The 18,500-nt window shown below is 37.8% G+C and overlaps 1 protein-coding gene and 1 long non-coding RNA gene across 12 annotated transcripts in view; one reads left to right on the forward strand and one right to left on the reverse strand.

Annotated features, from left to right (window-relative positions):
• LOC117605080 (protein muscleblind) overlaps nucleotides 1–17,363 on the forward strand; it is a 215,735-nt gene extending 198,372 nt beyond the window's left edge. For 10 of the 11 annotated variants that reach the window (XM_034325942.2, XM_034325935.2, XM_034325937.2 and 7 more), the window contains one exon: nucleotides 61–5,328. In XM_034325942.2, coding sequence (XP_034181833.1) covers nucleotides 61–1,572 — 1,512 coding nt within the window. In that variant the 3' untranslated portion in view covers nucleotides 1,573–5,328. Of the gene's footprint in view, nucleotides 1–60; nucleotides 5,329–16,851; nucleotides 16,937–17,223 lie in introns of those variants that run through there. The other variant, XR_013062152.1, reaches the window with a different exon arrangement.
• On the reverse strand, nucleotides 9,908–10,853 carry LOC143305295 (uncharacterized). Its single transcript, XR_013062157.1, has 3 exons — nucleotides 10,747–10,853; nucleotides 10,546–10,631; nucleotides 9,908–10,039 (listed from the first exon to the last, which is right to left on the reverse strand). It is a non-coding gene; the product is annotated as an uncharacterized LOC143305295 (long non-coding RNA).
• Nucleotides 17,364–18,500: the final 1,137 nt, after the last annotated feature.

Below are 18,500 nucleotides of genomic sequence, written 5' to 3' on the forward strand. Positions count from 1 at the left end.
TTATGAAAACGATTATAAGCGGTCCTGACGATTCTAAATTGTTGTTATTCTGTTTTACAGGCCTTCCCAGGAATGGTTCCGTATAAACGACCGGCGTGCGACAAGTCCGGCATGCCGGTCTATCAGCCAACCGGCGCGACGACCTATCAACAGTTAATGCAGCTGCAGCAGCCGTTCGTGCCTGTGTCATGTGAGTACACTGGAACACCACCCCTACCCACCCAAACCTCTAACCAATCGGTCGTGCAACCCTCGAACGTGCAAAGCAACCACCACGCGGTGGTGGTTCAGTCCTCCTCCTCCTCTCAGGGAACCGGCGGCGCGACAGTGAATAACTGCGCCGACGCCAACAATGGCGTGCTGATGGATCCCTGCAACAACCCGCCGCCACCACCTCCGACTGGCGAAAGTAACAGTAACAATAATAACGGCTCTAACAAGCAGTCGAATGCAACTCAGAATCACGAAGCCGAAAATACGCATAATTCCCCCGAATTGAATCACTCGAGTCCTTCGACGATCTCGCAGCAACAGCAGCATCAACAGCAACAGGCTCAACAGCAACAGCAGCAGGCCCAACAGCAGGCCCAACAACAGGCCCAACAACAGGCCCATCAACAGGCTCACCAACAGGCCCAACAGCAGGCCCAGCAGCAGCACCAGCAACAGTTACAACAGCAGCAACAGCAACATCAGCAATCGATAGCTAATCAATTGGCATTGTCAGGTGCTAGCGTGCAGTCCGCAATGAGCCCGTTAACTTCGGTCGCAGGTATGACCTCGATGCCAGGTGTAGTAAATATGGCCTCGATGGCCTCGATGGCTTCCATGGCCTCCATGACGAACCATCCATCGATCACCAACATGGCATCGATGTCGAACTATAACGCTTCGAACATGGCTAGCTTGAACATGCTGAACAGCCTGGGCATGGCGTCTGGTCTGCCTGCTCACCTAGACCCAGCCGCCCTTGCTAAAGAGATGGCCCAGAAGAACTACGCGAAGGCCATCAAACTGTCTCAGGCGTCCCAGTCGTACGGTATCAATCAGCTAACAGCTCTGAATTACACAGGTGTTGCTCTGAACAAGCAGGCCCTGGTGAATCCTGCCGGGGCAGGTAACCCGGCGGTGGCTGGATTACAAGCAACGGCAACTACCCCCAGACAGGTGATCCCGAACCTGGCCGGTATTCCTGGCGCATTGACGTCACCGTTGTCCGCTGGAATCTTGGCATACTCCCGGCCACCGGCCGGCACCCCGATTAATCCTTATTCCCTGATGAGACAAAACATCCTGCCGAATCCTTACGCCTCGATACCGACCGTTCCTGGCGCTGCCGCTGCCGCAGCGGCCGCAGCTGCCGTGCAGGGCAGCCCTTACGTACAGAACCCATACACGGTGCTGCCAGGTGTTGCCAGTGTTCCCGGTGGAGTCGCCACCGCCGGGGTACCGGGTGTCCCACAGATACCGCAGATTCCTAACGCGGCCACGATCGCCGCGCAACCTCAGGTCGCCATTCCGGTCAGTTCTGGGGTGATCATGCAACCGTATAAAAAAATGAAAACCTCGTAAACGAAACATTGCCCTGTTGATGGGGGGAGGCTCGCCAAAGGCACCCCTCCCATCATCGAGAGCGTTCTGGTTCCTTCTTCTGGCTGTTCTACGTTCTCTCTTTCGATTCGTGAACGTTGCGCGTCGTTCTTTTCCTGCCCCCCCCCGTCGCTTGTTCAGCGATACGTTCCGACGCTTCGATGTGTTACTTTCTTCGATTACTTCATCGAATTTCTTTCGCCGAGAAGTAGCGTTTTAATGATGCTAGGAATTGTTCGCGATGAACGAGACGGGCGCCGCGTTCCTGTCCACGAAAGAGGAAGTGTCTAGTGAACGGGATTTGAGAAACGAAAGATTGAAATTAAAAAAGAAAAAGAGGGGGGAGATTAACAAGCAGGCATACAAGCATACAAGAGTTTCGAAAATAGATTCGTTTTCTAGTCAGACATTGTCGGTGAACAGTGCCTTATTGAACCCGATTCCACTTGGAGCGTTTCGAACCTAATCTAACGAAGGATGTATAACTACCCAGAAACCATTGAATTTTCCTCGTTTTATCCTTTCGTTGCGACAATAATTCGATCGAGCATACACTCTCGATTTGATGTGCCCTTCTTTCTGTTATATCAACAGACGAATATTCGTTTCGCGCTGCACAAACGATCGGGAATTACATTTCGATCGCTGTTATTTTCTTTTCTTCAACTAATTTTCCTCTACCACGTTTTTCTTTCCTTAGGTTGTAGAAAATTTTATCTCGTCACCGCCGGTTGACGATAATCATTTTAAGTTTGTTGAAATTTCTATCGCAATCCCGCGACCGTGTTTTACCTTTGTTTCGGATGTTTATTCTGATTGTTATAATGTCGTCGAGAAACGAAAAGAAGAAATCGTTCCTTCCGAAAGTTTTGTCGGCCTGTTTATTGAAATTTCTTCGTTTGTTCCCTGTGTTAAGATGGACGGAAACGATTCTCGGCCTAAGTCACGTACTTGCCTACTAATCATAGAGTTTCTATTGTCTTGGTCAGTCGTTTAAGTCCATTCTTAGTCGGTATCTTGTTGTATAAATATAGAAGTTATACGGTACAGTGCGCGCACACATAGTCCATTTTATTTTATTCGCTTATTGTTCGTTTATCGTTTTCTTTTTTCTTTTGTTAGATTTTAATTTTTATCATTTAACGTAGGCTACTCTTAAAGAGACACCGATGGAAGGGGTCAGAGAAAGATAGAAGGTTTAATACTTTTTACGAGATTGACACTTTTTAAATGTGTTTTATATCGTCCGGAGGCTTCTCTTCTCGTTTTGACATCGCGCACACACACGCGGTGTCGTTAATTTTTAATCCGATAACGTTTTTCGATCTCTGCCCTTTCCTCCTTAGTTTTAGAGACTAGCTAAACTGTAACGTATGTTTCCTATGAACACCTTGCACATCGATGATGATGTTAAAAAAAAAAGTGAAGATAAACGTCATCGTTTGTTCGGCCTCTTAATTCGTACAATGAACGGTACACGCATAAATTGTAGTGTAGGGGCTATAGCCTCCTAGTACTATGTATGTATACATAGATATACACGGTACAGGGTGTTCCAAAAGCAGTGCAACCTGAAAAACGAGTAAAAATTATGGAAATATGACTTATATTGTAAAATTATTAATTTTTCATTATAATTAGGATATAATTAGAATAATACGTACTTTTAACAATTTTATTTTATTTTATTTGAAAGTTTTTAAAACTCTAAATATATGTAGTTATATAATATATGTTTCAATGTTGTTTTTTAACTAGTTTTCAATTTATAATTAAGAAAATTAATTTGAAAGATTCGTTCTATAATTTGGACTTGCATCTTGGATATAGAATCAGCCCCTTTTGCCACGCCCTGTACGTAACCACATACGTACACACGAATATATACATACATACACGTACGAGAACCTCCATAAACATTTATATATATATATATATATATTTATTTATCTATAATATGTAATAGCGTGTGAAAGATAGAGGTATCCTATAATTGTCCTACAAGGATTCAATTCGGGGGAGTTTATTGCACATGCAGTGAACCTTGTCAATTGCGATACATGAGCTTACGCATTTAACCGGAAAAAAAGAGAAATGAAACGGAACGAGAACAGACGATAAAAGAAAGAGAAAAAAAAAATAATAAAATAATGCATTTTAAAACAAGATCAGAGAGGAGAGAGGAAGATGGAAGACGGAGAAACGTTCCCCTCCAAAAAATGAAAACGAATACCAGAACGAAAAGAGTTCACTAATTAAACGGCATACAATCGCACAATAAACCTTCAAGATAATACACAGGCATACATAAAGATATATATACACATATGCGTCTTAAAGTAACGAATATTTGTGTACTACGAAGCGAGCGAGACGGAAGATATGTCCCCGGGAGCGATAAATGTACGAAGCTGTAAGATAAGAAAAAAGTTAGGAATAATCTTTACGTTCTGCGTAACCGTACACGTGTGTGCCAGTGATTTGAATAATAGTAGCTAACAATGAAGAAGAATAACACGTGTACACGTATATTATATTTAAATGTATTATAACTACTATACATACCTATATACATATATATATAAATATATTTACACATGTGTTGATGTGTGTGTGCTTGTCGCTTGAATACGCGTATGTGTACAGTACCGAGCATAGTATACTTCCCTAAAGAAACTGGCAATATAGAAGGCTCCATCACTCGCCATATAAATTTGGAACAAAATTAATATAATTTATAATCATTCAAATTTAATATATTAAATATAATTTTCTCCATTAACGTGCGAGTAATAAAGCCTTCTATGGTGCTATTTTTTTTTTTTTTTAAAGCTACTTTGTTCGACACTGTACACCCACGCATTATCGTTCACTGGTACGTACAGTGATGAGAAAGAACACCATAGAAACTTAGGAAAGATTTATCAGAGGCAAAGGCGAGATTGAAAGGCAGCCTCCTCATCCGAATCGCGAAACACACACATAATCACACACGGCACAGCTGGGTGGTGTCCGGACACGCACAAAACGTCGAGCACGTGGTTTCCTTATTTTTTAACGTTGTTCACGGGAAATACCGTCTTCCATAGCGACAGAATTTGCATAGACATTTACGGAGCGATTGCCTTTTAATCTCGTACTGAAGATAGAGGTTCCTCGGTAGGGTAAATTGTCGCATTCATACACACATACACACACGTTTTAACATATACGGTTGGTAAATTACTTCGAATGGCCTCCTGGAGTACAACAGACACACACATGTTATAAGCGTTTCTGAGGAGCCACACATACATACACCGAACTGACGAATTCATCATTCCTCGGTTCCATTGTTCACACATGTACGTACACTATCGAGAGGGTGGCTGGTTTTTTCTCTTAGATTCCCATCGGAACCCTGGAACTGCATCTTCATTTTCGTTGGGAAATTTTCTCCTCTTCTAGGAACGTTCATCTGAACGCCTTCGAGTCCAGGTTTGTTAACCAAAATTAGGTGAATCCTTAAATGAAATCATTAAGAACTAGCACTTCTTCGAGAACGTCGGTCCGAGTAGGTTTACTCGATCGGGCTCGAACGTGAAAATTCCACCAAAAGAACATGCAGTCCTGCGTTTTCCGTACGGCATCGATCGAAAAACAGCGGAAGTGCCTTCCCCCCGCACTCGTACACCGTTGTACACGAAACGATCCACGTGTACCATAGTACACGATGGAGTAACACGAGAGAGAGAGAGAGAAAGAAAGAGAGAGAGATACGTTAAGAGAGCACCTACGTTTAATATGCCTACATGATAATTATATTTATATTTAAAATACGATGAAAAATGAAAGATAAACGTAAATCGTACGTATTATTAGTGTTGTGTACGGATGTCGTGCAACCTCGCGTGTTGGCCTAAAACATTACAGAACTGTTCTCTTCTTCTTCTTCTTTTTTCTTTTTTTTTTTAAAGAAAAATTACAAACGTGTAGGACACGTTTATCATTTTCCATACCGATGATAAAATTCGCATCGTACACGCGTGTTGCACGGTGTCTATGGTATTGGGTACCCGCGAGACGATGAGATTCACCCTGAAAGAAATAGAACACGTCGTCCATTTTCCAATATTCGAAGAAGATAAAAAATAATGAACGAATTAAACAGTACCGATATAGTTAGTGATACATACATTACATTACATTGCATAAATATATATATATTATTATTATTATTATTGAATATATATATATATATATATTTATATGAAATTAATAATTAGCCGTGTGTAGTCTGCGCTGTCGACTTAAAAAGAGAGAAAGAAAAGAGACGCTGTTTTAGTAACTGAGAGAACGAATGAAATGGAACGATGATGCAAATGAGTCTTCGAGGTCCCGAATGCGTTTTTTTGCGCGTGCACGCTCACGGGGTTTGTCAAGGAGTCAGCCAGTATTTGTAATAATAATGCTTGAGAAATGCATGAATATTTGTTTTATTAATGCTTCTTATTTCATCTCTTTCTATTGAAATGAAAACTTCCCAAACGAACTTGCTAATCCTTTGTAATATATATGATATAGCGATATATATATATTCAAACAGAGTAATATATATAATATATACACGTGATTGTATATACATATATATATTACGCAAATTATTGCTCACAATTTTTAGCCTCGCTTCCTGCTTCCCTTGTTTTTAATATCCTTTCGACAATCTGTTCGACTTGGTGCTTGTATCGTAACTTTTTTAAAAATATTTATCTATGTTTTTTATTAATATTTTTCTTTTCTTTTCAGTCATTGAATCGAAATAATTGTCAACAACGATGATGTTATAATTTTCATTTTCTTTCTTTTTTTTTTTTTAGCAATTTTCGTGAACCCGTTACTTTGATTTTGTACAATTATTTTTGTTACATTTTGTTGGAAATAAGACGCGCACCTAGCCGACGCCAAGCACACGGTCATTTCTAAAACCTTGTAGATGTTAGCCGCTTTTTTATTACGACGAACGCCATAAGAACGAGCGTACGACTCGCTATCTGTTTTCTTCTATTTTCTATTCTACCTCTTTCTCGTGTCTTTTGACCGTAAGATTATGTATTATACAGGATATCCCATTTGTCGCTTCATCGTTTTGAATGTTTTTCCAGGTTTCAAGGATTTCATTGAACGTTTCTTGTGAAATTTCTTTTCCAACGACTGATCATTGAAGTATTTTTCCTTCTTTTCTTTTCTTTTCTTTTTTTTTTTCGTTAAGGATATCGTTTCGTTAGGAACGTTTGTTTGAAATGTATAAAGGGGATACGTTTAAAACGATGAAGTCGAGTGGAGTGGACTGTATATGTATTTTCAACATTTTTCGTCTCTACCACAGCTTCTCCTGCGCTTTAGTTGCGAAATTCGGAGGCACGGAGTGATATTTAGGTATTATTAACTGTATATCTCGTCGTGTCAATATCCATCATTCCTCGTCCAATGATTTTACCAACAATCGCCACATTAGACATCCCATCTCCTCTCTTACGTGTTTACTAATAATTTCTGCGAAGAAGGTCGATGATATTGTACATTTAACAAATGTTTTTATCCAGCAAGTAGATCAATAGTGAAATCGATGTTTCTTAATCAATTATGAAAATTTCAGTTTCCATATTTTGGCTCAGTAATAAGTTTCGACGAACTTGGTAATTTCTATAATTTAACACGAGTTCGGTTATTCTGCTGTTAAATTAGAATGATCAAAGTTTAATACAATCCAAGTAAACCATTTAACTTAAAGCGATTAGAGTTTAGTGGAATATTCAGCGATGGTAATTATATTAGTAACACGGTTGTATTAACCCTCGACCATCGGAATCTGGGTCAATCGCGACCCTGACTTACAAAACATATACTAGAATATAATCATTTTTAAACGGAAAAATTTCATAGAAAATTAAATTAAAATTGAGGCTCTCTCCATGGTCCGCCGTTCGAGGGTTAAGAAAACGCAAGTTTCCATCAGCCAAATATATTTTTGTAGTTCGATATCGAAAGTGTACATGTGCAAAATAATGAAAATTGACCTTCTTCGAACCAAGCCTCGGTTCTTCGACTCGTTGAACATCCATGAAAATAAAAATCAGATCAAAAGAATTCTTCCATCGAAAAAATGAATTCGAAGGATGTTCAATGGGTCGGGTAGCTGTTATACCCAGCGTTCAGTCAGCTTCTTATTCAGCTTCGATTATGTATTATTTCGCCAGCTATATCGCCTGCGTAAAAGAGTCGCGCGTTTACGTATTTGAATTGTTTTGTAATTGCTTGGCACACGAAGATAGGCCTTTGCAAACACGAGTCGTGTCTCGGTGTCTAAAAAGGCTAGCCAAAGGAAAGTGTCACCGAAACAGAGCCTGTACATGCATATTATAGTACATATTTATATGTATCTATCTATATATTTATACATATATATATATTACCTCTATATATATAAAAAAGAAAAGAATAATCCACGCTTTTGATCGCATCAAATCTTCACACGTACTATTTATATATATATATATAATACTGCGCCGAGGCCTCCTCACCTGTTTCGATCGCTTTACAAAAAAATTGCCTTGCGATTCAAAGGCGAGAAGAGTGCTACGCAGAGAGATAAAAAAGAAAAAAAGATATGACGATAAAAAGGTGAATACAATCAGTGATATCAACCGTGTCCCGTCGAGCGAATGGGAAGAGCCTACAGGAAAAATGTTTCCGAACGCGGCTTATCGATGTTTCGTTACGTTTTTTTCGTAAGACACACACACACGAATAGAGAGAGAAAAGAAAAAAAAAAAATATGATAATATCTGTGTACGTGTATACCGGACAGAGGGAGTAAAATTAAGCCCCGGAACCTGCACTCGAATGGCCAGCACCATTTAAAACGTGTGTCCAACGTGTGTGACGAACGATCCCGGTGGATATGAATGGACAGAACCGTGATAGAAAAAAGAAAATGATTTCCTCGTTGATTATAAGATGATTTTTTTTAGAAAAGAAAAGAAAAATTATTATTCACTATGAGTAGTACGGTTCTGTTCTGTCTATATACACCTGCGTCCGTATAGAAACCGATGTGAAGCACTCTTTCCGATGTAAGTATCGCAGTAGCACTTTATTTTGTCGCATACGCAAGCTTCAAGCACCACCGAGCTTTCTCGATTATTCATATTCACTGGTACCTGTTGTTGTTGTTTCAAGTATAAGGAACTTTTTTAGTATCCGTTGTGTAGATCACACGATCGAACTGCTTCTCTGTTGTATAGCTGCGCCTACACCTTTTTACAATTAATTCTTTCTTTCTTTTTTTTTTTTTTTTTTTTTTCTTTTAAATTTCATTGGAAGATCCGCTTGCACACACGGAACGCGTTTCGTAGATTAATTGTTATTAAGATTACCGCTTCAGCCTATCGTACCCTCTTCTTCTTCTTCTTCTTCTTTTGTATATCTTTCACGCTCTATCATTGTACGAACGAAATAAAAATATGTTTCTCTGCTATCCTCTCATCGCTGTTTTTTCTATGTCTTTTTCTTGCACTCTCTCTTTTTAATTTCGTACTTGTACTTACGATTCTGTTCTTTCAAAACGCGGGGGTTTTAACAGTTTTCCACCAAAATATGAACACCGCATGTCTTACCGTACACACACGTTACACCCTTATCGTACACATTTCACACGACGAAAGCTTGAGCAGACGAGAACGAGATTGTTACAGTTCTTGAGGAATGAAGAACTTATAGATGTAGCTAATATTATTTCTTTTATTCATTTTGGTTTCGAGATTAGGTTGTTGCAGATGATATGGTCGATTTAAGAAAGAAAAGTAACGCCAAGTTAGGTGTTAGAAGTGGTTTTATTAATTGGAAATAAATTTACAAGTACTCAAAGTGGTCTTAAAATAAATAATTTAGAGTCATAATATAGTCATCAATTTTGAATCATCCTGTGTAATAATTTTCAATACGAACAAAGCTTGAAATCGATTCAGGGGTAGTTGATTAAATGGTACGAGATCTTTTATTTGCAGCAACCTAATTCATACAGGGACGAAGAGAATGATTACGTAGTCCACGTACAATTGAAAATCACATGCACGTTGACTCGCGTGACCGTTTATAATCTTCTCTTTAAATTTTCTGTTTCATGCTTGCGCTCGCCTGGATATCCGCCGCACGTCTTTCGACTGAAAACAATTACCATGCATACTGTTTGATTCCGATCCGTCAACGCTTTCACTTCCGGTTCACTCACACCGACTCGATCTCTTCCGAAACGTTCGCCACGACCACCGAAACTTACCCCGAATTATCCTTACGATTTATGTTCATGTGGCGATTGTAATCATTATCCTTATCTTATCATTTTGCCTGGTACCTCCTTCTTCGTTCCATTCTTTTTATTTTCTTTTCCACACGTTATACTTGCGTTCATCTGTCAACACCGTAAACATGGAAAAAAAAAAAAAATATCGACCTAATTTTATGCTTCGTATTTCTTCACTTCCGGTCGTGATTTCACACATACAAACACACACATTCGAACGCTGGCTTGGTATTATATGTGCACCGTCGCTGCATTCTCGTCTCCGTGTCCGCTCATCGCTCATCAATACAACAACAATAACAACCGCGATGATTTTTTATATATTCGTACACCCTGGTACATGAACAACGATAACAAAAATTATTCACCCTACAAACTCATCTTCATCGCGCTCCCATTTCTCCTGCGATCATCTTTGATACACATATTATGTACCGAAACGAACAAACAAAATAATGCACCATTATTGAAAAAAAAAAAAAATTATATATATATATATACTGTGGACACCTTTCAACGAACAATGCGACGACAACGGTGAATTAAAAAACAACAACAACAACAACAATACCAACTACCTACAACATACTCAAATTCTTTTCTCCTATATGTACCTGGGTGATCGGAGGGCACGTTTGGCGTGCTTCACTTTTGATTTTGGTGCTTTCTCCACCGAATTCGACCGGCTGGTAACGAACGACTAAACAAACAAAAAATTAAATAAAATAATACAACTATTTGAAATAAATGAAAATTTAAATAATAATAATAAATAATGATAATAATGAAAAAAAAAAAAAAAAAAAAAACCATACCGAACACTGCCTCGTTTGCTGCATGTGGATCGCCTTAGCAGCCTTAGCCACTGTCGGGGCCCAAGTGGTCCCCCAAAACGCTCACTGTGTCGTCTACACAGACAGCTGCGGACAGGTAGACTTATTATTGTAACCAGTTTTTTACCCAGTCACTCGGGTCTGCATTAGAAGCGCCAGACGCTTGATTGAACAGGTGAAACGAGTTTTCGAGGATGCATGCGTGGCTATGTGCCTGTGTGTTGGTCACCTCTTTTTTAGAAACTTGTCCCCGTTCGATCGGGGACGGGTACCTTGTGTGTGGTATTATTTTTTTTTACTTCTGTGGTGTAAAGGAATACATACTATTTTTTTTTAAATATTTTTTTCTTTGCTGGTTACATCGGTGACGAGTTTGCCTGGTAGCCACGAATTGTTGACTCTTTTTTATTTATTTATTTATTTTTTTTTTTTTTTTTTTTGTAACGATGAAATCGTCATGGTGCTTTGATGCAAGCCCGAAATTATAATCCTGCTAACCTTCAAGGTTAACAGGGGGAAAGGATGCGTTGGAGGTCGATTGAAATATTAACCCTTTCGCTATGGTGCATCTATGCCAGGAACTGTACACGTATGAAATTTTTAGTCTAATTTTCATTTAATCCTCGCTATTTCACTGTAGATGTAATGGAAGGGTTAGTATGTTTTGTTAAGAACGATTGAATGATTTATCCAACGTAGACCCGAACCTTCGGTAACTTTGGCTAACACGTAGCTTTTTGGGAACATTTCCCTCACGACTGCTCACCGCAACTATAACTGCGAATAACCACTGCCTTTTATCTGGTGTTTGTTGATTATTATTACATTGGTAATAATGATAATTATTGTTGTATGTTATTACTATTTATTCTCGCTATTATTATTATATAGCATATTACATTATTATTAGTACCTACTATTACTATTGTCATTTATCATCATGGTTATTATTATTATGCTCCCTGGAAAGCGTTGTCGTCACCGTTTCAAAGAAACCTGTTCACGAAGAAAGAGATGCACGCTTGTTTATTTTAGTAATTAGTATGATCTTGCTACAAACGATCTACCATGTTCTGTAGACACGTGTGTATATTGTGTGTGACTGTACTGTGGGATCAAAATTGTGATTTAATAGTGTTAGAAATTTTATTTGATGGGCTTAGAAGCCTTGGAATATTATTAATTTAAGAGTTAATTAGTGGGCATTCACTGTTTTTTTTATCTTGCAAATTTTCATCTTTAATACTTATTCGAAGGTAAAATTTCAATTGCTTTATTTTTAATCATTTTAATATGATCTTTTATATATTTGTTTAGTCCACTTTAAACTAATTTTTAATTAAAAATTCAGGTCCCACGGTACGTAATACATTTGCATACATTATTATACATACGTATCATTAATACTTATCATGCCATTGTCTTGATCCTTTCCTTGTACGTTTATTACAAATTTGGATAAACAAATTACGTTTAACGCAATAGCATCTAACAAGCAAGTACTCTTATTTTTTAATTCTAAAACGCTTTAGTACTTGAATTATTCTTTATCTCTTCTCTATTGCATCCTTCGTTTCACGCATTTTCTATTACCTTTCAGTGTATCAATCGTAGAAGAAGTACACATGTGACGCATGTTTAAATATCATACATCGGGAGTGAATATTCTATCAAACTTAAATGTCCAACATTAGAAAAACACGCTTTCAATTACAAATTTCATTACAAATTTAACGACAATGGCGTGATCTTTCATTTCAATTATAACGTGCAACACTTCTTTATTTCCTCCTGCTGTCTGGACACTCGAGATTAATTTTTCATTTATCGCTGTGGCAAAATTTCAACACGGAAATCCTCTGTCGCTTGTATAGAAAGCTTCTAACGCAGGCCAGCTCAACTCGATGCTCCTCGCGCAACGATCTCGCCCCGGGCAATCGCTTATCAAGAGTAGTTAATTACGCCTCTAGAACTTACGTCCAAATGTCAGCTTTTTTCTCTTAAAATCAAAAACAAATACCGAGAAGGTATTCCTTCTGCTTTTATCTTTAGCTAAAAGAAATCTACATTGCACCAAATTGTACAGTACCTAGCATGGTAGTCTCTCCTAAGAAAAATGGCAATGTAGGGGAATTGTGTTTTAAAACCTAAAACTATTATATTGAAGGGTGAACCCTTCTTCCTTTAAATTATCTTTTTTTTCTTAAGGAAAGCCTATCATTCTCGGTGCTATAAGGAGTGGGGTGATTGCCCTACTTTTGCCCGTGGGTGTACCTACTCGTTAACCCGAGAAGCATCAATCGAGCAGGCTGATCGGTGACGAAAGCTATTATATAAAATGCAAACACACGAGACAGAGATTCGCGTCTACGGATATATATTTTTGTTTCGTCGTAATCGTAATTCTTCTAACGCATAACACGCATTTGACAAAGAAAGCTTTCGACTTCTCTATCTCTCTCTTCGAAATCGAATAGACCTTTATTCATTTCTCTCCCTTTTCGTCAATCTTCCCCCTTCATAATCAGCTCTGTTGTTATGGTTGCGGAGTCGCAGTTGACCTAGTGTTGAACTTATTTGCAGTAGAATATTATTAATTTGATAGCTTTTACGACATCCCATTTTCCATATTTTTTATACGAATGCCAATAACCGCTCACTTTTCGTCCATAGACGGTTTGGTTCGCTGGCGTACCATGTTCAAATTTAACACCTTGATCACTGAAGCATCGGTCAATATCGTTCCCTTGGAATATTTCATGATTTTTAATTAGAGAATCTTACGGGACCTTTGCCACGCTGGTCAATGGGTTAAATCTTTCTGTTTCTCTTTCATAACTTCAGTAGTGAGTGGATGTGTGTGTCTTAATCTGGTAATTGACGCACGCGAACCAAACACCAATTGGATGGTCCTTTCGAGTCGCCTTTTGGCAGCTTACGAATTGCTTGGGTGACGAGGAGGGGGTGAATGAACAATATTTTTTTATCACACTATCGTTCCTTTGAGACTGAGTATCGTAATTTTCTTTCATTGTGTAGATCACCCAAGCAGAACGAACCAAATAAAAAAAAAAAAAAAAAATACACCCCCCTTCTCCCGGGCCATTATTTGCATGACCAGACTGTGTTTGTAGCGAATTCTCGCAATTGCTAAGATTATTATAGCTATTACCTATTTTTTTTTTCTTTTTGTTTCTTTTTTTTAATTTATTTCACCATTATTGACTATTTATTAATTTGTCTATATTCATCATATAGCTGTTACTTCTCGCGTAAAAGGTTGTTCATAATCGTTGATTTCCATTCATTTTTATCGCTGTCCTACAAACTGGTTGTCGCATCAACGCACGAGAGACTCGATCAGCGATCGCTTGGCAGAGAGGAGACATTTAATTCAATATTTATTCCATTCTTTCGTGTCTTCTTATTCTTCTTATACTTTTGTTGTTTTTTTCTTTTTTTTTTTTTTTTAATTATTACGCACGCTTTCATTGGTGAGCCTATGCCATATTTTTACGCGTAACGGTATTTTTTTGGTTCTTTCTATCGTACTGGGTGGTTCAGAAAGCAGTAATCAAGCTTGAAAATTGATCTTGCTGATAGACTTTGGAAAATACTCGTTTGAATTTTCAGTAGACTATCGGATCTCCCTTAGTTCCATTTATACAGGATGCTTCAAAATTCGAGGCACAAATGAGTAATAAGTAATAAACTTTGATTTTCCATCAAGTGACAAATTTTATGTAATTAGTAAATTCAAATTATTGAAATGACAAAAAAATATTTATTTAAATTTTCAAGTATAAATATTAATAAGAGATGTCATTTAAAAATTTTGCTGCACCTTGTATTATATGATAGTAATTAATAACTCATCAATAATAATTAGAAATTAATTGAATTTTCAAATCAATCATTCAACAAACTGTACTTGCCAAAGTCTGCACATGGTAAACGATGAATTATTTACAATTATCAGAGGAAGAAAATTGAATCCATTCAAAATTTATGAGTAAATGGAACTTGTGCTAAAATTTTCATTTCTGAAACATCCTGTACAATCACGTATACGTAACTTTACATTCCTTTCTCTGTCTTCCTCGTTTTAATACTCTACCTGGTAGGTTGTTAACGCTTTCAATTTAACGTATTCTTGCTAACACGACATTAGTTCACCGATAAGAGTTGCCGTTTCGATTCTCTATTTCGTTGCATTTGTATAAGCGCGATAATACCCCCCACTCCGGACGTGAATCTATAATTTTCTTTTCTTTTTCTCTCGTAGATACGAATGTACACGTGTGCTTCTGTGTGCGTATGCGTATGCGCGTGTGTATGTGCGTGCGTGCGTACATGCTTTAATTTTCTTTTTCTTTTTTTTCTTTTTTTCTTTTCACGAGCAAAGGAACGAATAGAAATGATAATTGTGTTAGCCCGGTAGAGATTCTCGCTTCAATTGATTCTTTCTCCGTTCCCCTCTCGATTACAATTGATATTTCTGCAATTTTAATCTGCTCTTTTCTTTCCAATTTTTCGCTCTCTGTTCCCGGGAAATTCGTCCGCCGAACTTAGGGAAATAACGACAAAGAAAGAAAAAAATGGGACAACTAGTTTTTCCTTCGTTCCTAGAAATTGTACATACATCAGTTACATATAGAATTATTGCGTTTCATCACGACAGCCAGGTTTTTTGTCACGTCACCCCGTGTTCAGTGACTGTAAACAGCGGAAACGATAATTTCCCTTTTCTGTTACTCATAAAAATCTTAGTTTAGTCCATCGTGCTGAATGGCCCGTCGAGAAGAGGGCACTCCACTCTCGATTCGCAAATTCATCAAAATTCCTTTCCGTTTTCTTCTGTTAATTTTCTTTTTTTTTTTCTAACGCAGCTTCAAGAAAAATATTTTCTCAGATGACAATTATAATTTTCTTTCTTTTTTTCTGTTTTCGATCAAATAAGAAATTTGCGAATCGTTTAGATCCTTGTGTTTATAGGCACGCTCCTTGCATACAATATGTTGGGCATGCTGACCGAAAGAAACGAGTTACGATGATTATAGACCGAGCTAGAAAGTGATACGATATAAAAGTATTAAAATGAAACGATCGCGGTGAAAGCAATAACCGATCGTCTTGTTTTTCACCTTTTATCGAGCGAATACGATGATACATTAGAGTGTAACGTGTCGCAAAGGGAATCATACCTTTGAATAGAAAAAGTTCTACTGCAAATTTTCCCTTTTAATTTCGTGTGCCATGGATAATCGACCGTTCTGATCGCCCGATAGTTAGTTAATTGATCTCTGAGTATAGATAGAATTTCGTGATCACGGTCGATTATTCATGCACCAGTAGCTATTAATATTCGTATACGGTCTGACATTTTAGAGCATGTAATATACAGGGTGTTTAAGAAGAAATGGTCCTCGAGTTAAATGGCAAATAGTACTCGTGAAATGGAGAAAAAAAATTTATCATTTTCTTTACATATATTAAATTTCAGTGGGTGAAATAATTTTCAAATTATCCAGTATATCTTATCATAATTTCTGAATTAATTTCTTTATTTCTCCTGATCTCCTTCTCTAACATTTTTTATAGGATTTTTGAAAAATTAACTGCCTATCGATTGAAAGAAATTTTTTAAATCATTCATGAAGAGGTGTTTATGTAAATGAGAACAGATGAAGGTTTTAATTAGATTTTCTCGAAAGAAGAAAAATTACAAAAGTTTTCATAAGTACCATTCGCCCTTACCCTTGAACCCTTTCTCTTAAACACCCTGTACAAATCATGAATGTGCTCTAATATTGAAATTGAGTTTGAATGCGCGTGTCCAATGATTCTCAAAATACGTATGTGTGATTGAGAGAAAGATTATTGATTCCATCTGTGCCCACAGTGTGCGTGTGTGGACGCGCGTCTGTTTAAATAGAAAAAAAAAAAAAAAAAAAAAAATAATAGTGTGTGCATTTGCGAGTGTATGCGAGGTGAGATACCATTGAAAAGTTTTTTTTTTCCTTCTCTTATATAATACCGAGCCGTGGAAGTATCTGTTGTAAAATTGTTCGACACATTTTCTTTCAGTTACTGGACACCCTCCCGGTGTGCCAAGATTTTAATCGACAAGTGTGCAACCGTCCCGCCTGCAAGTTTATCCATCTCAGTGACGGTGAGTCTATAATTAAACAAGTTCCAATTTTTCTAGAGGTGTTTCTTTAGCACCGGTATCATGAATATCCGGGTACCCATTTATTCAGGTGACACCCAGGATAATGAAGAATTTACTGGGTAGTCGGGAAGCTGAAAAATTAAAAATTTTCTAGGAATCTCACATTTGAAATTTGGTCACTCAGATACTCAAGAAATTTAAGATTTGTCAGAAAATCCAAGTTCGATGTTTGGTATACACCAGTGTCTTTAGAACATAGCTGACTTTATTTTTTAATTTTGTTTCAGGAAACGTGGAGGTGATCGAGAATCGCGTAACCGTGTGCAGGGACGCAGTAAAGGGTGCATGCATGCGACCCCAGTGTAAATACTATCACATACCTGTCGCGTTGCCACCAGCGCCCCTGATGGCGATCACGTCACCTGCAACACCCTAATCAACCGTTCCCCGTTCAATGGATATCACGACGACGCGAACAGAGAGAAAGAGACACAAAGAGAAATAAAGAGGTATCAGAAGAAAGGGAAAAGGGAAAAGAAAAAAAAAAAAAAATAGGAACTTCTTAAGAGTGCGCGTTACGTGGGATCGCGTATTGAACTGATCCGTCAGGCAAGATCGATGAGAAATAAGAAGAAAATATATATGATAAGGGAAAGAAGATCGACAGGAATGCGTTTGTTCTCATCATTTTCGTCATCGTCGTCGTCAGAAGAATCGACTCGGTTTATTTCATCCTTCTCTGTGAATTTCAAGAGGAAACCTACGAGCGAGGCGATCGAAACGATAGAAAGGGAATAGAATCGTTTCTATTCCATAGAAAACTAACGAAACCGTTTCTGATTTTCCTTCTCTTTTCTCCCCTTTTTGCCTCTTCAACACCCCCTCAGTTTTATCCTTAATTAAAAGAACGCGTGTTGTGATTCAACAGGTGTTACATTAAAATCTATTCCCACAATATTTTCACTATTTTATTCAATTCTGAATAGTGATTATAGAATTTTTCTAATAATTATTATCAGGATTCCCGAGGATTTCGAGGACTCAAACTCTAGTTTGGAATTATAGTAGACTCTCTTTATATTGCCACGAAGGGAGCTGTGGGTGTGGAAAATTTTTCAAACTTTCAAGCTCTTATTTGGAAGGAGGAAGGAAGATAGAAGTGCTTGAAATTCTGTGTGAAGATTAAATTGTTCACGTGGCAATATAACAAGAATCTACTGTAACTTTGTTAACTACCAGCATGGTTTCAGATTTCCAGTTCCAAAACGTGATTTAGGTTCTTGGAATTCTCAGCAATCCAGGGCTCGACATTTTTGGGTTCTCCCAAATCTCTAATGAAAATAGATATCAGTGAAATAATTGTCGATGATTTTAATGCAACACTTTTAACGTATCCCACGATATCCGATTCCTGGTTCACCAAGTAGTTATTGAAATTCAAAATCAATTGAAACGTGATCGAAATACACGTTTTATTATTGAGTGATGATACAGGAGTAATAATGGGCATTCGATACTCTCTCTTGAAAATTTTCAAGCAATTGAATCGCTGTATAGTTTCCGA

The sequence above is a fragment of the Osmia lignaria genome, chromosome 5, assembly GCF_051020975.1.
Source record: "Osmia lignaria lignaria isolate PbOS001 chromosome 5, iyOsmLign1, whole genome shotgun sequence".
NCBI lineage: Eukaryota > Metazoa > Arthropoda > Insecta > Hymenoptera > Megachilidae > Osmia > Osmia lignaria.